Below are 21,742 nucleotides of genomic sequence, written 5' to 3'. Positions count from 1 at the left end.
GCTCGAGTTGGGACGAGGCCAAACTACCGACACGCTTTCCACCTCATGCTCACCTCCTCCTCTCCCTGCCTACTCACCACCTCCACTCACTGCCTACTCACCACCTCCTCCTCCTCCACACCCTGCCTACTCACCTTCTCCACACCCTGACTACTCACCACCTCCTCCACTCCCTGATTACTCACCACCTCTTCCACTCCCTGACTACTCACCACCTCCTCCACTCCCTGATTACTCACCACCAGCTCCACACTCTGACTACTCACCACCTCCTCCACCCCCTGATTACTCACCACCTCCTCCACTCCCTGACTACTCACCACCTCCTCCACTGCCTGACTACTCACCACCTCCTCCACACCCTGACTACTCACCACCTCCTCCACTGCCTGACTACTCACCACCTCCTCCACTGCCTGACTACTCACCACCTCCTCCACTGCCTGACTACTCACCACCTCCTCCACTCCCTGACTACTTACCACCTCCTCCACTGCCTGACTACTCACCACCTCCTCCACTACCTGACTACTTACACTTCCTGACTACTCACGACCTCCTCCACCCCCTGACTACTCACCACCTCCTCCACCCCCTGACTACTCACCACCTCCTCCACTCACTGACTACTCACCACCTCCTCCACTTCCTGACTACTTACCACCTCCTCCACTCCCTGACTACTCACCACCTCCTCCACCCCCTGACTACTCACCACCTCCTCCACTCACTGACTACTCACCACCTCCTCCACTTCCTGACTACTCACCACCTCCTCCACTCCCTGACTACTTACCACCTCCTCCACTCCCTGACTACTCATCACCTCCTCCACCCCCTGACTACTCACCACCTCCTCACCACCTCCTGTACACCCTTACTCATCAGCTACACACCCCGTCTACTCAACACGTACACACCAATCACACCACCACTCTGTCGTACACTCTGCCTTCATAGGTCTGGATAACAGAACTTACCCCAGCAGTCTATAATCACGCTAAATGGGGGGTAATTGCCCTTGTTGTGAGCTTCGGGGTACGACAGGGATGTCCTCTGGCCCCGACATTACCGAATATCTTCTTTGACCAAGTAGTTTGAGAATAATTTATTGCATGTAGCAATGGAAATTCTATCTGATACAAGACAGTAGGTTGCTGATTGATATATGAGAGCGGTCAGAGGATGTCAATCAATGTTACGTACCCTGGCGATCTGGTAATTGCTGGTCACTGAGAAGAATTTGGAGACACTTGCCAAACCTGTATAGGGCTTTTAAGAGATTGGGCCTTACAATTAGCCTCGGGGTAGTCCGTGCTATCGATCACTCCACCGCCTCCACTCTCCATGGTGAAGAGGTTGGATGAGTTCCTCTACCTGGGTAGAGTGTTGGCTTGGCAGCGCTGCATAAAATTTGAACCATGCAGGCTGACCTGAATGGTTTGTATGAAGAGCTCTCAGGTCCACGAAAGTTCTGGACACAATCCCATCAGTGAGCTCCTCCGGCAGGCGAGGCTGCGTTGTCTGGATCATGTATCCCGCATGCCCAGCCACCGCATGCCCAAGCAGCTTCTGTGTGGCTGGATAGAAGGGGCTTAACTAACACAGAAACACGAGATTGAAAAAAATCAGCCGGAGTTGCTGTTGGCCACACCACCCCCTCGTGCGCCGTGGCAGCCTCAATAGGTTCTTGCTAATTGCATTTGCCCCAACAGGGTATAAAGGCTTTGTCTTTACTGTTGCATAGGCTATCGTGGTCTTATTCTTCTTCGTATGGCTGGAGCAGCAGTTATAGTTTGATGTTGAGGTTAACACATCCATTCAACGTTTCAGGTGAGGCAGAGTGCATAGTTGTGATGCCCTCGAGGACGGATCTCTCAGGGCAGGAGTTCAGTACGTGGGCATGAGTTCATACCTTTCAGGTCCATACGGCGTACAGCCGTTTCACTACAGGCTTTGTAAAATGAACGTTGAGATTTATAAGGGTATGGGGTGACCAATAATTTCTGAAATTGGTTTGTAATAAGGTAGGCACTGATAAGGGGTTGACAGGTTTGTGAGTTCAGTACGTGGGCGATTGTCTGACTTGGGTGGCCACAGTCACAATTTGGACTGCTCATGTTTCACCTGCGAAGCAAGGGGCCACATCTCCACTGGCCTGTCCTCAAGCGGTTGAGGGTTGTCCGATATTTGCGAGGTCGGTTGAACCCTAGGGGGCTTCACCGCTCAGGGTCAGTTACCAGGTCGCAATTGGTGACGTTTGCAGTCAACCCGGAGTTGCGTCAGTCGGGGCTGCGGGATTTCAGACGTGTGTCCGTTGGGGGGGATTTTGAGCTGGTTTGTCAGTAGGAGTGCTTCGTTGGCTGACAGCCGGTGGTGTTCTTTTAGGAGAATGTTTTCCCTGTAGACGTCTGGAGGTTCAATTTGGGCAAGTACAAGAAGCCACTCGCTGCGTGTTCGGATTGTTCCACCACCTGTTTAGCACGACGTCCGACGTTTCGCTCCACGTACTGGGAGCTCAGGTTCCTGAACCGAGCAACTCTAAAATGGATCAGAGATCTTTGTCGCGGGCGCGTATTTTTTTTATTGTGTGCATGAATTTGTGAATGTATGCTTTAGTGGGGGGGAGGTAGTGTAACGGTTTGCGCGCTGGGCTACGGACCCGGCGACCTGAGTTCGAGTCCTGCTCACGGCCAACACCAATGACGATTATCTGAACCAGTTTTGGGCCTCCCCTAGGTCGACTTAGCCTCAAATGAGTACCTGGTGCGGTGTAAAAACATCGCCACTGGAGAGACAAATGCGGTAGGGCGTGGTGCTGCCCAACCCACCTCCTCGTGTGCCTTGCGAGCCTTCATAGGTGCTCGCTAACATCACTTGCCCCAACAGTCTATACGGGGGATCTTTGTTTGGGTATATACGTATGTGCTGTACGTGTGTAAAACCTCCCTTTTATCTCACGGTGGAATAGTTCGTGATAAAACGAATTGTCAAGTGGGCACGCATTCGCCTCCTCCCTCCCTCTCACCCAACTCGCCTCGTCCCTCCCTCTCACCCATCTCGCCTCGTCCTTCCCTCTCATCCATCTCGCCTCTCACCCATCTCGTCTCTCACCCATCTCGCCTCCTCCCTCCATCTCACCTATCTCGCCTCGTCCCTCCCACTCATCCATCTCGCCTCTCACCCATCTCGTCTCTCACCCAACTCGCCTCCTCCCTCCCCCTCACTAATCTCGCCTCGTCCCTCCCTCTCACCCATCTCGTCTCTCACCCATCTCGCCTCGTCCCTCCCTCTCACCCATCTCGCCTCGTCCCTCCCTCTCACCCATTTCGCCACTCACCCATCTCGTCTGTCACGCCTCTCACCCACCTCGCCTCTCACCCCTCCTCTCACCCATCTCGCCTCATAGCCGCGGCGAGGCAGCGCAATGAACACGTGGAGCGCTGCGTCTCTCTCCGCGTCTGTGCACCCCCCACCACCCCTATTAGGGCCCTTAAGAGTAATTATTGGCGGCAGCTGCGTGGCCCGCGCCTCCTAATTGAAGCGCGCGCGCCGCTGTCGTTCAGACCCATTCAATTACGCGGCTGCACGCCGTTTGTGCGAGACTGTTCCTACACGAGCTGGCCGGAGCAGGCCATGATGGGAACCGCTGCGGTGGATGCACGTGGGTCTGGCTATGTTCTCATTTGGCGGTATTCGCAATGCTAGCGGAAAATACGCCAAGACGCGCACATGCTAAATCAAATGCGTTGGTGCTCAGAATATCGCGACTTGTGTTTAATAAAAATACATTATCAATATTTTAGTCGATGGGTCTTATTCGGGGGCAGTGGTGGCAGTGGTTAGCGCGCTGTGCTACGAGCCCGGCCATCTGAGTTGGATTTCCGAACCTATCCCGAGTCCTTCAACATTCCCCGACCAGCGAAATCAAATGTGGAGAAACAACTCCAATGATCAATGCGCTGTTGGTACGCATGCATCCATGAGTGGATTTTCAAAGGTCTGCACATGATTATTTAGACGTATTATTTTGAAAGTCGTAGTTGATCGGATCATTGGGGTTTATTGTAATAAATCGGCATTTTGCGACCCCCACTGCCACTGTGTAGCATATTATTAAGTGCCAGGGACTCTATGAGATGATAGGACAATAATCTTGAGTCCATAATTGGAAATAAGTAACGGCAAAACAGTTATAAGTGACTCAGAATTGTGCGCAGTTGCGTATACAGGACACGACTTCCCTTCAGTGAGCGCGATGCCGATCACAACGCGGTTCGAATTCCGCCATTAAGCACGGTTGGCTACGTACGGTGCAAACAAAGTTCGACATTCATACAAACCAATGCAGATGTGCCTTCAGAAGGGTTCACGTTTCGCAAGCATAGGGAGGACGTAACTGTGGCCGAGAAGACCTGGATCTTCTCGTAGTGACAGGCCAGGTACCTTCCACACAGCGTTACGAAGCTGACGAAAATATAATTCCACTCGACTGATTCGGTTTGAAACATTCAGGTTTAGCTGGCTATCATCCATCCTGGGTTTAACCAAACTGAATTATGCGAGGCTGCGTTGGCTGGGCTACGTAGTCCGCGTGCCCACAGATACCGCATGCCCAAGCAGCTTATGTTTGGCTGGATAGAGGGGGGCTAAACGGGCATGGCATGGGCTGACGAGGAGGAGGTAGTGAACAACCCACAGGCTGCGTGTGCCCATGTGCAAGAATGTGGGTGTTGCCTGGATCGGTTTTGAACAAGAGTTTTGCTTTAGGGCAAGAAATATATATTGCATGCATTGATGAATGTCTGCCTTGTTATATAACGCAAATAGTCGCACCGGCAAGCGTACCAAGGCAGTAAACAGGAATAATAAGTATGTAAGGGTAGTAAAAAGGTGAACTAATTATATAATTTCTGCTGTCTGGAATTGTTCATGTACTGCACGCCATGGCACTCACTTTTCGAGTTTTCTCGACCATTACGGCATACAAAAAAACTCACCGTGGGCCCGGGGGGGGGGGGAGGAGGTGCGGCGGTGCGTTGTAGCCGAGAGAGGATTCAAAATCGCTTTCTTTTGCTGGTCTGAGCGAGGTGGCGGTGGGGGCTGGATCGTCCACTGAATGGCACGAAGAGTCCGTCTGCCCCAGCTTGTGAACAGTAAGGTTCTTCCCTATCCTATAATTCCGCAGCACACCAGTTGCAAAGCACTGATGTACATTATTTTCGGCGGCATCAGTAGCTCCTGCACTGTGCAACACCCTTCTTACGAGAACTGCACCGTGTGGCCCAGAGTGATCAATGTGTAATTGGTCATGAGAAAAAATGTTTTACTTGAAAATATTATAAAACGAATTCTCACCAGGCACCATGGTGTTAATTGCAGTCTCCATTTCATATTGCCAACTCCATCTCTGTAATCTCTCTATTTATATCCTACGAAGAAGGGCCATGGCCCGAAGTGCAACCTCTTGTATAATTGTCCTCTTAAGTCCACAGTATCATTAACAAATGTGTTGAGTTTTGTTTGGAATTTTTTCAATTAAATATTCCAGTGAGGCTGTAGGCCAGTGGAACTATAGTTTGGCAGGCTGCACAGTGATAATAATAGTAATAGTTTTTACTTATTTATTCAGGAAAGTTACACTGAATCATCGGATTCTTTTTAAGAATGTCCTACATTGGGTTTTTTATTTTAATGTTTTCAGCCAAATAATGAGTCGGAGGAAATTGGAGCACTCGGAGAAAACGCTTGTATGCGTGAGGGGGCAACACTATATCCCCATACAGTGGAAACCAATGGCGATTAGTCCATCTGGCCTTTGCACCTGATTGGCTCACAAGTGACATCACATTTATACCTCTATTTAAGGCCGAAGCAGGAGGATTTCTCCACAACTCTGGCTGTCCGCCTGACGATGTTAGTTGTAATTACTGGCAAAACGTCGTACTCGAATTGAAAATCGTAATGAATTGGCATGTTTTATTTACGTGACAAACCTTACTAATTGGCTGTGTCGGGCGGTGGTGGGTTTAACGACACATTTATGTTTACATATCTTGTAGGACTGTCGGGTAATGTCTTGTCATCGTTTAGATCCTATCTTTCAAACACATTTCAAGATGTTACAACTCTTCTTCACCTAAAGTTAAATGTGGCGTTCCATAAGGTTCTGCGCTTGGTCCAATTTTGTTCTCCCTCTGCACGCTACGTTTGTGTGGTGTAATCTGTAGACATGGGGTCAATGTTCACTGCTATGCAGATGAATCTCAATTATATTATTATCTACTGAACCAGGTGACACCTCATTCGGAAAGATCCTCACTATCTGGCCTACAGTAAACAATGGATGTCAAATCAGTCCACTATTGTAAAATGCTAATAAAACGGAGGTTATGCTATTGGGATTAAATAATATATTAAACATACTTTCCCATATGTTCTTGCAAGTTGACAGCTTCCCACCTAAGTTAAGGTCTGAAATGACAAATCCAGGCGTCATGTCATCCAGATCTCTCATACGAACTTTATATTGGGGAAAGAAACACCTCACGTGTATTGATTCATCTAATAAATGTCTCTAATTTAAGACACTTTGTTCATGAGGAATATGCAGAGAGATTGGTGCTTCGTGCGTTCATAACAGCCAGGCTTGAAGCATTGCGCTGGTTTCTGGTATCTCAGATACAGTATGGGTTATCCCGATTGCACAACTTGTGAAATTTGTTTTAACAATTAACAGAAGATATGGTCATATTACACCGGTATTGATATCCCTACATTGGCTTCTCTTAAGGTTTAGGGTCGATGTTAAAGGTATGCGTATTCGTTACAAAACATGAATTGGTTTGGCTCCTTTATGTTTAAATGCTATTCTGATTCCATATTCCAAGCCGACCACTGTGACCCCCAAGGATGCAGTATTGCTCGCTAAGGTCCATAAGGTTTTGCACAAGAACACACATAGGTGGCCCATCACTTTGGTCAAGGCCCCTGCTCGCCCTCCCCAACGAATGATGGAATTGGCTTCTGAATTCACACGGGAAGCACCAACCTGTCGCGGTGTGTGAGACCACACATTTGTGATAATATATATCGCGTTCAGACTGGAGTGTGTTTGCCCTGCATCGTTTTGGATTTACATTGATCTCTGTAAAGAATTTAAAACATTTTAGTTGCTGTATAATTATTGACTATTGTTTATTGCCGTTGAATGTTTGAAATGCCTTATAATTTTGTTGTTGTTAAAGGATGCCATACCAAATAAAGATTGACTGATTTTGTGCCAGCAACATTTATAAATGTAATACAAACGAGTTTTAATTGAATACAAATTAGTTGATTATGGAAGGAATTTTTTGTTACTCAATAGTTACTAAATAAATAGATATGTATTCGCATGCCAATTTTAAAACTGTCCGTCGGGAAACATTTTTAAAATGTAATTCTCATCAGGCTCCACGGATAAAGCATAGTCCCCAACTCATTACCCGCGCTATCTCTCTTTCTCTCGATGTGTTATGAAAAAGGGACATTTCCCAAAATGTTAACTCCATCGGCTGGTATGGAGGGGGTTGTGGGTTCGATTCTGACCCTAACGGTGCCTGTATATTTGGAGTTTGCATGTTCTCCCCGTGATCGCGTAGATTTTTATCCAGGTCTTCCTGTTTTTCCCTCCACATTTAGAAACATGCATTTATAGTATTTGACTGCTGCTATACATTTCCACGTGATAAGCCACTTCGTCGAGCTGTCATTTGTGGCCAGATCGCTGCCGAAAAAAGCTATACAGCTCAGTGGGCCTTACCTGGTAAATACATTTGTGTATAACTTTCATAGTTCTAAAGTTATGGACGAACGTGTTGAGGTTGCTCTTATAATATACAGTGAATCCACATGATACTGTACAACAGTAGCCTGGGCACGGCACAGCGCTGTGACGCGCGCATTGACTCGAGGTGACGATGGAAATGGCCGCCCTTGTTGTTTTTGAGATGCGCAAAGGCGCCAGCTGAGTCGGGTCCCCAGAGTCGGGCGAGCCGCTGAGATTCAGAGACAGTTGAGGGCCGCGTGAGCCCAGGGACGACTCCGGTCGACGCGAGGTCACCGCGAGCGCTCCAGACGGCTCTGTCTGGCCGCAGAGGGACTCTGCCAAGTGGCGCGGAGTTGAGCGCCCGGGCGCCTCTCGAGCCCAGTTCCATAGCCGCCAGTGGAGACGATCGCATCCGTTGTGGAGACTTCATCCTCGTGGGCGTGATCAATCAGTTCAGTTCCATTTATTTGGTATAGCCCTGTGAGCCATTCCGCTTTTGAATCGGGTGCAACTGCAACAAACAAAAAACATGAACAAGAAAACATCTTAAAGTGACTGTGACTGTGCAAACAGAAAATCCAGGAAAAAACATCAAAATATTCCTGAAATGCTGGATAACGGCCTTCTCCTCAAGGCGTTCCCGTATCTCAAGATTGTGCGACGTGACGATCCACCTAGCACCTGCACACGGGCTGATTCCATCACTCCGTCTCCCTGGTTTACGTCTTCTCCGACGCGTTCCGTTCTTTGGCTGCCACTCCATCGTTATTCTCGACCGTCAACCATCATCCGTTCTAGCGACGTGTACTTACTGAGCATTAATTATGTCCTTAACCTGCGTGTGTTCTCTAAGCCACGCGTTCCTCTCTTTGTCACTCGATGCAAATCTAAGGATGCGTCTCCCTGTGCTTCTATTGGCAGTACTCGCCGACTGACAACATTCTCCTTTGGGACACGTTGTTCTGTTAATTTCCATTATCAAGGTCGTCATTCCAAAAACACTCCGCCCCTCTTTCATCTGCCACTAAAATTCATCCATTGCAATTTTAGGAACGTTCAGGCGATGTGCGACAACTGTGGACACCCCTGCATCATAGTCCAAGGAACATGTAACGGCTCTGCCTGATTCACGAACACGAATGTGGAGTGATCACCACAGAGATAATACTCCTGACTCAATCATCTGGCTCAGCCACCTCAATTTAAATTGGTCGTTGCTCTACATAAGCCATACAAGGAAGACTCAATAACCCAGAGGTTGTGTGGCGTTCGAGGGTCGACTAAGCCAATCACCTTTCAAGAGGTCGATAAAATAAGTAGAACTTCGTGGGAAGTCAACGACGGTCGTGTTATGGCGAGAATTAGAAATATGCGTTTATAGTATGATAAACCACTTCGTTGAGCTATCATTTATGGCTAGGACGCTTCTGAGAAAAAAAAAAACCGAACAGCTCAGTAAAGTTTAACTGGTTAAATATAAAGTTGTTTTAATAGAATAATTTTTACATCACTACTTTAATTAAAACTCGGCCCTAAGGTTGTATATTTGTATATGAAGAAAAAATATGCTCTCTTAGAGCTGTCTTCGATAATTGCTCTGAAACATCGCAGTGGCATGCCACGTAAAATGCGCGAACGTGCGCTCTCAGAGAGCGCCATTGTCTCCCGTCTCGCCGCGGACACTCGATCTCGTCTGTGCTGTATCTCGGGGTCCCATTCATGCGGCAATATGCGGGGCGCACGTGCAATGTGCGTGTGGTGTGTCTTTGTGTTTGCATGGAGCACTTTAAAGGAACATCTGTACCGCTTTGAAACGTCCAGGCTTACCTGCCTACGAACCATTCTAGGTTTAACCAGGCCGGAATTGTGAGAAAGTCACAAATTCAAACAGTTTTGCTTTGGCCGGATATCGGGACTAAACGGCATGGCACGGCACCGGACTAGAGAATTGATGGACTGATGGCGGTACATGAAGATGTGGAGCTGACTGGACTTGTCGATGACTGGTACCAACGGCGTCAAGATCGGCCTCTGTGGAGGAGGTTCGTGAAGGACGCTACTACTGGGCAGTTGGAGGCAGTCGCTATCCAGGTTCGGCAAGAGGTGTGACGCTCGCAACAACAACAAGCCGGACGGATATATGTCGTTGTGTCTGTGTGTATATGTGTCGTGTCTGTATCGTTGTGTCTGTGTGTATATGTGTGTATGTGTCGTTGTGTCTGTGTATAGGGGCTAAACGGGGGCTCTGGACGGGTGCGAGGGGCTGGTAATCCCTCCACCTTCAATTAATTACCACGAAACCACGAGTTAAACTGAAATATGTAACTAATAAGCTTGTGCCGGAGGCCCCGGGGGGCCAGGCGTCTATGACGTCTTCTGGCCAAACCCCAATTGGCGGAGCCAGGAGATTGATTATCCACCCTCGGGGCTCCTCCAGAAACAACGAAAAGCCACTACGGGTGGCCACGTGGAATGTTCGAACGCTCACTGCGGAGGAGAGGCTGCCACTCCTCTGTCGGGAGCTGGACCGGTACCGCCTGGATCTATGCGGCATACAGGAGGTCCGGTGGACCGGCTCTGGCTCCTGCCACCATGAGGGGTGGACAGTCCTCTACTCGGGGCAGCAGACTGCCAAACAACAGGGTGTGGCTCTTCTTTTGAACAAAAGAATGAAGGGGGCATGGGAGCGTGGCGGTGAGGTGTGGGAAGCTGTAAGCCCCAGGCTACTTTGGGCTCGCCTTCCCATCAGCCGGAGGCGAGGAATGGTGGTCGTGGTTACTTATGCCCCCACCGAAGATGAACATCCGTGGAGGGATGCAGGCAAAGCCGATGAGTCAGATGCCTTCTATGACCTCCTGTCACTGGTGCTGGCTAAAGTGGCCCCTCGGGATAGAGTCATCATTTTGGGTGACTTCAATGCCCGAGTTGGTCATGATACTGGCACCTGGTCTGGAGTGATTGGAGGTTATGGGCCAGATCAGCTCAATAACAACGGTAGGAGGCTGCTAGATTTTTGTGCAGCCCATGGGCTTGTAATTATCAACACGCTGTTCCGGCATCGGCGCATCCACACAACATCATGGATGCATGCCGGGTCCAAGCAAGAACATCTGCTGGACTACATAGTGACAGACCAGCGGATGCGAGCCCATGTCCTTGACACCAGGACCTACCGTGGAGCTGATCTGCCCTCTGACCATCGACTAGTCATCTGTAAGATGCGCCTGCCATTCTTCCACTCCGGTGGTGGGTGTACACCCAGGACCCCATTCCGACCAAAAGTGGCCTGGTCTCAGTTATCTGATCAAAGTTGCAAGCGAGAATTTCATCATCGCTTGCGGCTGGGATTGGCATCATCCCCGACTCCTCCTGATGTCGAGGGTAAATGGGCGAGGTTTAGGACTGTGACTCATGCAGCTGCAATGGCTGCTTTGGGTACGCGGTCCAGACCTCCCCAGAGACCCTGGCTGACAGAGGAGGTGTTCAGGATGGTTGAGAAAAAGCGACAGGCCCACTGTCATCGGCTACAGAATCTCACGTCAGAGAATGAAGAGGCTTACCGCAGCCTTCGCTCGGAGGTTCGGAGAGCCGTGAGGCGCTGCAAGGATGGGTGGTGCTCGCGGGTTGCTGAGGAGATGGAGTCTGCCTCAGTGGCCCGTGATCACAAATCTCTATTTAACTCCATCAAAAAAGTAACCTGCAGCGCCACACCTATTACCATCATTAGGGGACAAAACGGTGATCCAATCTTCGACCCCCAGGAACAGGTTTGCAGATTTGCTGAGCATTTCTGTGAGGTCCTGGGAGAGGGAAAATCCCTCAGCCAGGAAAACATCGTGGCACATAGTGAGGATGACCCTGCTGAGGCTGCGGTGCCTCAAATATTGGAAGAAGTCACCCCCTGTGAGTGGATGGCTGAGGTGCCATCTGTTGAGGAAGTACTGAAGGCGATCCGGAGTCTGAGACCAGGAAAGGCACCGGGCAGAGATGATCTCCCAAGCGAAATGCTGAGGGAGGGTGGCGTTTGTGCACAGACTGCCCTATATGACATCATAACAACGGTCTGGACCACTGGACGGGTTCCGCAGGATTGGAAGGATGCCCTGGTGGTCCCTCTCTTTAAGAAGGGGGACCGCACAGACTGTAACAACTACAGGAGCATCTCACTCCTCAGTGTGCCGGGAAAGGTCCTGGCAAGGATTATTCAGCATCGCCTTGCCAGGCACGCTGAAGAGAGGCTTGCGGAGCCCCAATGCGGTTTCAGGAAAGGGCGGTCCTGCACAGATGCCATATTTTCTGTCCGTCTGCTACAGCAGAGGTGTAGGGAATTCCAGCAAGACCTTCATCTCTGCTTTATTGACCTGGTCAAGGCCTATGATACCATCAGTAGGCCTGGGCTCTGGGTCGTTCTTCGTGCTTTTGGAGTACCTGACCCTCTGCTCATGATCATTAAGGACCTTCATGATGGTGACCGGGCCCGGGTAAAACTACGTGGCCGGGAGTCAGAGCCATTCCCTGTACACCTTGGGGTGCGACAGGGATGTCCTCTGGCTCCCACATTATTTAACATCTATTTTGACCACGTAGTTCGTGAAGCCTTCAATAGCTGTACCGGGGGAATCTCCATATGGTACAGATATAATGAGAGGCTGATCGATGCCCGGGTGCGGTCAAGGGATGGCTCCCTATTGCTCAACCACGTTATGTATGCTGATGATTTGGTAATAGCTGCTCAGTCAGAGGAGGAGTTGGAGACGCTGCTGCTGAGACTGGAGCGTGCCACTAAGAGGTGGGGCCTTACCATCAGCCCCACCAAAACTAAGCACCTGCCTGGGTATTTTGTGCCATCGGACACTCCACCCCCACAACTCCCAATCGGTGATGGGGCAGTTGTGGAGAGAGTGGAGAGTTTCCCATACCTGGGCAGTGTGCTCATGACTGGCTCCAGTTTAACAGCAGAGGTCTCACTCCGAATCAGTCGAGCGGCAATATATTTTCATCGGTTGCATAACGCTGTGTGGAAGCTACCTGGTCTGTCGCTCCGCACTAAGCTTCAGGTCTTCTCGGCCACGGTCATTCCCTCCCTTCTCTACGCTTGCGAAACGTGGAGGAGGCTCGTTAAGGATGCTACTGGGCAGTTGGAGGTAGTCGCCCTCCAACAACAACGGAGGGCGGAGGAGCGACGCTCAGAACAACGAGCGGAGCGCCGGGTGGCTAAAGCACAGCAGGTTGGCACAGTAGGGGGCACAGGTGGTGCATCAGCCAGTCATCTCAGTCAGTCGACCCGTGGCACCTGGGTATGCCCCGTGACCTCCTGCCAGCGGGCGTTCGACACTTCACGTGGCCTCAGAGTGCACATAGCCAGGCACAAGCGTCGTGGTGACGTCACTGCCACTTAGTGGCGAATGGCGGTTGTTGTTGTCTGTGTATATGTGACGTTGTGTCTGTGTGTATATGTGTCGTTGTGTCTGTGTATCTGTGTCGTTGTCTGTGTATATGTCTGTGTGTATATGTGTCGTTGTGTCTGTGTGTATATGTCGTTCTGTCTGTGTGTCGGTGTATCTGTGTGTATGTGTCGTTGTATCTGTGTATATGTGTCGTTGTGTCTGTGTGTATATGTGTCGTGTCTGTATCGTTGTGTCTGTGTGTATATGTGTCGTTGTGTCTGTGTATTTGTGACGTTGTGTCTGTGTGTATGTGTCGTTGTGTCTGTGTATCTATGTGTATGTGTCGTTGTCTGTGTATATGTCTGTGTGTATGTGTCGTTGTGTCTGTGTGTATATGTGTCGTGTCTTTATCGTTGTGGCTGTGTGCACGTGTCGTTGTGTTTGTGTGTCGTTGTATCTGTGTATATGTGTCGTTGTATCTGTGTATATATGTGTCGTATCTGTGTGTATGTCGTTGTGTCTGTGTATATGTGTCGTTGTGTCTGTAACGTTGTATGTGTCGTTGTGTCTGTAACGTTGTGTGTATGTGTCGTTGGGTCTGTGTATACATGTGTCGTTGTGTATATGTGTCGTTGTGTCCTTTGCTCGCTGATGGATCCACTTGATATCAGTCGCAGGAATGTATTTTGCATCACTGCCCCGAGAGGGAGAAACCCGACTCGCGTCCTCTCCGCCCTCTCCCCTCTCAGCATTTTCCCTCGCCTCATCTCCCTTTTGCTGCTTTGGTCTCTCATCTTCTCACCTTGCCTCCACTCCCACATCCCCTTCGCTTCCCGTCATCAACCCTCTTTCTCTCTCATCTCTCGTTTCTTTACCTACTCTCCGCCAAGATTCCTCTCACCTCGCCTCCACCTAGACTCATCTCACCTCTTCTCCTGAGAACTCAGGAGACCAGAGCAGCTTCAATCGCGAGAGTGATCCGGGTCAGGTCTGGAGGTGTATGGAAGTCTCGAATGAACATCACACCCAACCCCGTTTGCCCCGATTCCGAGGTGGCTCCTCACATACGTGTCTGGGGATTCGCCCCAGGGGTTTAAGCTGGAGAGGTCCTCACAGGTGACAGAGGTCCATGCCTCGCCATAGCTCTTCTCCTTCTGCTAGACCCATTCCCTTTATCCTCAAATATCATCATCATCATTAGTATGCTTGTTGACCCAGGAAAGCAGCACTGAGTCTCAAAACTATTCTTCAGAAGAGTCCTGCCAAGTTTTCGCAGGAGGGGCATGATGTTGCTGCTGCTGTTTGTAAAATTAAACGAGTAAATTGTAAGGACGTTTTCAAAATTAGAACATTCGCCCAATACCAGTTACATTGTCATGTTTTAACTATGGGAGGAAATTGGAGAACCCAGAGAAACCCCACGCAGAACAGAGGGAGAATATACATTATCTTTGGTTCTATTCGGTAAAGTCACGTAGGTAAAAAATAAAACAACAAAAATCACGAAGTTTCGGCCACAACACAAGCGGCCTTCATCAGGTGAAGGGACCAGGCTGTCTCGAGGACAGCGCTGGAGTGAAACACAGCCACGCTCAGACCGCGACCTTTAAGCTGTGTGCGAGGAAACAAGGTGCCTTGACAAAGGAATTAGCATAAAAATTAGTATTTGATTGGCCGACTTAGCATGATGAACGGTGTAGAGTTGGTGTACATGCGGGTGAACATGCCGGTTGGCGCGGGGGGGAGGGGGAGTTTACCTATTGATGGTGTGAAAAGGGAATTTTTTAAGAGCTGCGAAAGTTTGGGGTACCACTACTTGAAAAATATACTGTACCATTGAAAATTAGTTTACTGTTTGGTTCGATGTATAACATCTTTCCAATGGTTGCTTCATTTGAAACCATCTTCTCGGTTGAAATTGTGTCTGTGTTTGTAGATCTGAATTGCCTCGTGAACTAATCTCTGATAAAAACCCGTGGGTTTGCAAAGAACCTAGCTCTATTGACCGGGGTGGCCGCAGGGTTTGAGCCGCGAACATATTTGACCAGTGGCAATCCCGCTACCTCTCGGTTATGTCTTCTCATTACTCGAGATTCCCTTCACGACATCCAATATGTATTGGTTGAAGGGAGCCATTGTATCGTGGGCTTATCTATGCGTTGCTGTCTGGCCATGTTGCAGGGTCTCTGCCAAAACACCCGGCTCGAATGCGGTTTCAATTCCCGAGTCCAAGACCTCGTGTGGTGGTTCATTCATCCCATATTGCAACAATCAGATCTAGAAGTCATCGTGGCCAAGGCCGTGATGCCACCACCACCACCACCGCACCTCGCTACCTGCAACTTTCTACCTAGACCCGCAGCTGCTGCACAATAGTAGCGCAGTGATCTACATGAGCTTGCCTGACAGCCTCATCCCACCATCTGGACCGTTAGGTCTTCTCTTCCTCTTGGTCACTGCGGGTTGACGAAGAGGACTTGCTCAGATGAAATTTTCCACCGATGTCAGCCCTCGTCGAGAATCGAACTCAAAAGTGCAGTCCGCTTGCCACTGCGCTGTAACAGGATACAATGAATCCACCGCTCTGGCGCAGCTTTATAATAAACAGATGATATACGTTGACGCAATATTTGATGTTAATTATTTATCAATGTAATAAATAATTATATGAATGACCAAATCCTGGAATAGGTGTTACAGGCTGCGGACCTATGTCGAGGACATTGCAGCAAAATCAATTGTTGTACTGTACTTATGCTTCCACGTCTACGCTCCCTGCCTTCAGCGCCTGAGTGAAGTATGGTTAAATAAAACCCACAACCCGCAACGGCCTAGGGGGGCCTCATACAGCAGGGGATGGACACAATAGCCAGGCATTTATGTATAACTAAATCGTAACCCAACGGTCAATGCGTTATTTGAATGAGATATTTCCCGTAAAACGGGACCTGTGCATGGGAATGAGGCGTCTCTCCTGTGGAGTCACTGAAGCATGTGAGGGAAGCGGTGGCGCAATGGTTAGCGCACTGCGCTGTCATTTACATTCGCAGACACGGCCAACAAAGCTTCTCATACCCACATGATTCTTATCCTCCTACGCTACTCATTCTCCCTTTTATTCTACAGCCTTTGCCTCCCATCGCCTTACTCTCTCTCACCGTCCCTGTTCTCCCCTGCTCTATACCAGTGAATGTACTCTTCTCTCTCTTGCTCCCTCCTCCCTGCTGCATCCCTCCCCGTTCCTTCCTCCCACGCGTGAGACTGAAGTTGATGTGTAGGTCCATGCATGCGACCAGCGCGTTTTGAGCAGAGCCGGTCCCGGCGATCAGAGAGATCAGAGCTAAGCGAAGGGATTAAACAGCAGCAGCAACACCAGAAGTAACATCGCCAGGGACAACAGCAGGAGCAGCAAGAGAAGAAACATCATCATCCGCAGCAGAATAAAAATAATCAGCCGCAGGAGCAAAAAGTAGCAACATCATCAGCTAAGGCAGCAGCACTATCAGTAGCGGATTCATCATCAGCAGCAATCTTTGAATAATCAGTAGTGACTATTATCATAATCATCATTAGCTTAATCAGCATCAGCAGATACAGCGAATAACAATAATTGGCAGCAATAGCACGAACAGCACCAGCATCAGCACCAGCTTAACCTTCAGCTCCATCATAAACACCGACAGCAGCATTTATATCAATACCAGCACCACCACCTTCATCAACACCAGCACCTTTAATATCAATAACGATTTCTCCACCACCAGCTTTATCACTTCAATAATCAGCACCTTTAGCAGCAGCAGAATCACCAGCAGTGCTACCACCCTCATCACCACATCAATGATTACCACCACCAGCATCATCACTACTGCCACCAGCATCATCATCGGCAGGAGTGTCGAGGAGGCAAAGCGAGATGGGTCAGTCGGCAAGCTCCCCCGCGGGAGGGACCCCTCCGAGCCCCGACGCGACCTCTGCAGGCGGCGGGGTGAAGGAGGCCCTGGTATCAATGTGCTCGGGGCGTCTGGCCCCGGGGGAGCGCGCGGGGCTCAGGGGGACCCCGCGGGGCCCCGCGTCGGCCCGACCCGCGGGCGAACAGCTGCCGGGACAGGAGCAGCAGCAGCAGCGCCTCCACACCAGCAGCGGCGCCGCGTGAGTGCGCGCACGCGTTTGTGTGAGACAAAGGCGGCCGGGTGTGGTTGCTGATGGCCAAACCCACATCCTCGTGTGCAGTTCCGGCCTTAGTAGGTGCTCGCTAACAACACTTTCTGCAAGAGTCTGTTGAGGCTAAAACTGGGGATCTTTATTTTTGTAAATGTAAGTTATAATTTCGTACATTTTTTATTCGCGCCATTCCTGTAGCGCAAGGCTATAACGCAGCAAACCACTGCTTGTCTTGCACAGACACGGTCTGCAGTGGTTGAACCGGACGGGGGGATGATTGTTCTGTGTAATTCCAATATCGTTTGCGGGTGATTTTGCTAATTAATCTAATTTGGACCATTTCACTGTGAAGCAGACGGCGCATGTTTTAGGGTTAATACACCTGCAGTATTAACCAGGGCGGCCTTTCGTCACTGAACCGCGAGACATCTGACATAATCGGCGAACGCTCTTCCGCTGGGAAATGTTACAATGTGTTTGTGTACATGTAAGTGTGTGGACTTTCACTTGTATTGTAGTGTCTGTACCTTCAACGGGTGATGTTTATCTTTGTTTCGTGTCTGTGTGCGCGTCTTTCTGTGTGTGTGTGTGGTGTACGAACCACCGACCATAGTTAAATTCCCTCTCACGACCAATATCAGTGGCGAATATTTTAACCAGTCCTGGACCTCCCCTAGGTCGACTCAGTCTTGAATTAGTACCTGGTGCGGTGTGAACATCAACACTGGGGAGACAAAGGCGGCCAGGCGTGGTGCTGGTTACCCCACCCTCCTCGTATGCCGTGCCAGCCTTCATAAGTGCACTTGCCTCAGGTGTCTGTCAACGGCTATACGGGGGATCTGTCTTTATCCTTGTTGTGAAATATCGATTCTGTGAGATACCGCGCCTTGGAATGCACGATCGCTATAATCGTTGTCAGCAGCATCGCTGTAGTCATCATAATCATCAGCATCGTTATGACAATCATGAACATCATGTTCAAGTAGCAGCAACATCGTTGCAGTCATAATCATCATCATTAGAGGCAGACGGATCTTGGACATCACGAGCGGGGAAGGGGGTCCCGTAATTCCAAGCTGTTTAGATATGGACCTAGTCCTAGAGTAATAAACACATGCAATCTATTTACTGTGTTAAATATCAATCATCGGGGTCTCAAGATCAGCCCAATTAGTCCAATCGTTGAGCATTGAATCAACATCGTTATAAATCAACATTCAATGGTCCTCGACTGAACCACGAGCCCCCCTCCTCGTCACGTGCCTGGATCGTGCAAGGATAGACCACCACCATGTGTATGGAACCAGTGTTATAGGCGCTGTGGGCGGTAGAGGGCAGTGCACTTTACCGTATCTGGCGCCAGTGGCGAGATGTCAAAAATCTCGCCGGGTAAGCAGGAGGTCGTGGGTTCGACCCCGACCCTGACGATGCCTGTATATTTGGAGTTTGCATGTTCTCCCCGTGGTCGCGTGGGCTTTTCTGCTATAATTTTCACACTTCGTTTGTGGGTAGGTCGTTTCTTAAAAGAGCTATAAAGCTCAGTGGGCCTTACCTGCACCGCCGCCGTCAATTCGCTGCATTCACCAACCCGCAATGCCCAGCGTAGTGACGTATGGTTAAATAACCTCACGATCGACACGGCGTGAGGCGACCTTCACCCAATATCAGATTGGCAAAAGAACGAAAATAATCAGTTGAACACAAAGCGCTGCGATAGTGCCTAATTGTCCTGTAGACAATAAAAATGAAAATTACCTTGGATAGCTTCGCTGATACTTTTTTCAGGCTGGTGCTGCATCCAGAGTCGAACCATAAAATAATTAAATTACCTGTTTAACTGGTTATGTAGATTACATGAAAAAACCCCGCGCTTTCTCGGTTTTGGAGTGACCCGTTTAATTGGCCGCGATCCCTCGCCCAGTTGACCAGTATCACGCGAGAGGACAACTCGAGGGCTCATTTTGCCGTGGTCCGTCAGTGTCAACTTGGTACTCGCCTCAAGATACTGGTGAGTTACATCGAGACAGTCAATGAGACACTGCACTCACAGATACACGCACTTCACTGATACAGACACTCCCTGAGACTCGAAGAAAGAGACGCACGTATCGACACGTCAATTTTAACAGCAAATATAGTTTCCATTCGAATTTCACAGTAAAATGTAATTGAAGGGGTTAACGTAAAGCTGATAAATGCTGTGCAGTGTTTATTACTTCGTTCTATGGCTTTGGGGCGCCGTGGTAGAGAGATGCTATCTTCCTCGCCGTGTGTGCAGGAGTTCATGGGTTTGATCCCGACCATGACGCCTGCTGTATATTTGGAGCTTGCGATGTCTCTCCTCTTGGTCACGTGGATTTTTCTCTGGGTGCTCCACTTTATCCCTCCAAATTTATAAACATGCGTTTAGAGTGTTTGGCTGCCATACATTTCTACATAAGTCACTTTGTCAAGCTATCATTTGTGGCCAGGTCGCTTCTGAAAAAGAGCTGATAGTTCAGTGGGCTTTTCCTAGTAAATAAAATATTGAGTTTATGATGAATGCATAATTTTATGTACAACACACCCTTGCCCATCGCAGGGGTTACATTATTTAAAATAGCCACAATCGACAAATCCGCGAATCGCAGACTCAAAGCCCAATGGAAAAACAAGGGTTTAGTTCAGGTTCGTAATACAACACCAAAAATCAACCCAAACATTCAACAGGAAGTATTTTGAATCTAAAAAAGGATTAATATTTTCTAGTGTTAAATACAACTTGTATGGTAAATGTATAGAATGACAAAAAAAACGGAGCATACAATACTGTACACGTTAGTAGCCACGTAGACAAATGGTGCGGCTGTACCCAACCGCCTCCTCCTCGCTGGAGGCTGGGAACACCGCGTGGCCTGGAACCCACGATGGGCCGCTTGGTAGGCAATATGGAGACGAGATGACGCCACGTGTATTCTTCTGTGGCAGCATCGTCATCATCTCGAGCAGCACAGTTAAGATGCCTACAGGAATCTGGCTGTCAACCACCAAAGGCGAACTGTGCTTCAATAAATTTGGCACAAAACCGGGATAGCTAAACCTTGCGAGAGGGAATGGTTTGCTGTACTCTTATGCTTGTGTAAAGAAGGTCCTTGGAGACATCCATTCTAAAACGGTCTTTATTTTTGATTTAAAGCTTTGTAGACACCCTGGTGTCTACAAACTAAGTTGCCTCTGTGGTAGTAGTTACATTGGAGAAAGCAAACGCCATGTCTCGGACCGCATTCGTGAACACAAAGCAGACCTTAAACACGGTAGGACCAACACCTCGGCCGTGGCAGATCATTGTTCTAATTCAGTAGGCTCACATGCCATTGACTTATCCAAGACAGAGGTTCTTTGTAAGCCATCTGGCTTCCATGAGAGATTCGTTCATGAGGCTATCCACATATACAAGCACAGAGACAATTTCAACCGAGAAGATGGATTGTATCTTAGCAATCATTGGAAAGATTTGATAAACCATTTCAGGTCTTAATTGATTGTTCACGCTTACAGTGGCTTTCAGACAGCATACATTATAAAAAAAATTCGTCTCCCCCCTCCTCTTTTCAGAATATAGATGGACTAGTCCTAAATAAACTGCCAAATCGCTGCGCGTGGTGCTAACGTTTTTATAAATAAATAAATGCGCCGTTTAAAAATACATTTATGCAAACCAACACACCTGAAGACGACCGTTTGAGTTATGGTCGAAACGTCGTGAGAATGTTTTTATTGTTTTATATATATTTTATTATTTTGTTGTTTCCCTTCAACGTGGTCTTTATTTTCTCAAGAATAATGTATATACAGCTCCGCGAACAGTCAGCCCAAATGGTTACCACCTTGTTGTTCCATGAACAGTCAGCCCCGATGTTTTCCACCTTGTAGCATGTTGGTCCCGGGCAAGCTCCCAGACTGCGGGCCTCGCTCTGCTTATATACCCTCTCTGCCCCGCCCCTAAGGTTCCGCTACTGTATTGAATCGGGGTACAAATCGGCGATAATACGAAACAAACCTCAGGTAATCGCCGCACTTTCTGTACCGAAGTAGGTTTAGGCCAATTTTTCACTGCACAAGTTCTCAGGGTCCGTTGCTACCGCTTTCCTCGCTGACCACGTCCCAAATATCTCACCGAGTTCTGTACGAAATGGCATTTAGATGCCCTTAGTTTAAATTTAGTGGCTCGCACCTTTAAAAAAAACCTGTGGTAACCTCAAAAGGTGTTCCTTGAACGATCTACTAAATACAATTACGTCATCTAAGTATATCAGACATACTTCCCACTGTAGGCCTGACAGCACTAGTTCCACGAGGTGCTGGAAGGTTGCCAGTGCTGTGAGCAATCCCATCGGAAGGC

General features: G+C 48.9%; 1 protein-coding gene across 1 annotated transcript in view; it reads left to right on the top strand.

Annotated features, from left to right (window-relative positions):
* Positions 1 to 1,498: 1,498 nt before the first annotated feature.
* Positions 1,499 to 21,742, top strand: part of LOC116950298 (nitric oxide synthase 1-like) — a 187,169-nt gene continuing 166,925 nt past the window's right edge. Inside the window, exon 1 of the mRNA XM_076072480.1 lies at positions 1,499 to 5,156. Within this exon, the coding sequence (XP_075928595.1) occupies positions 5,120 to 5,156 (37 nt within the window). The 5' untranslated portion in view covers positions 1,499 to 5,119. The remainder of the gene's footprint in view (positions 5,157 to 21,742) is intronic.

Source organism: Petromyzon marinus, chromosome 38, assembly GCF_048934315.1.
Source record: "Petromyzon marinus isolate PM22_M1 ecotype Great Lakes invasive population chromosome 38, UKy_Petmar_22M1.pri1.0, whole genome shotgun sequence".
Lineage (NCBI taxonomy): Eukaryota > Metazoa > Chordata > Hyperoartia > Petromyzontiformes > Petromyzontidae > Petromyzon > Petromyzon marinus.
Note: the sequence above shows the minus strand (reverse complement) of the source record. Positions and strands in the feature narration are given on the sequence as shown.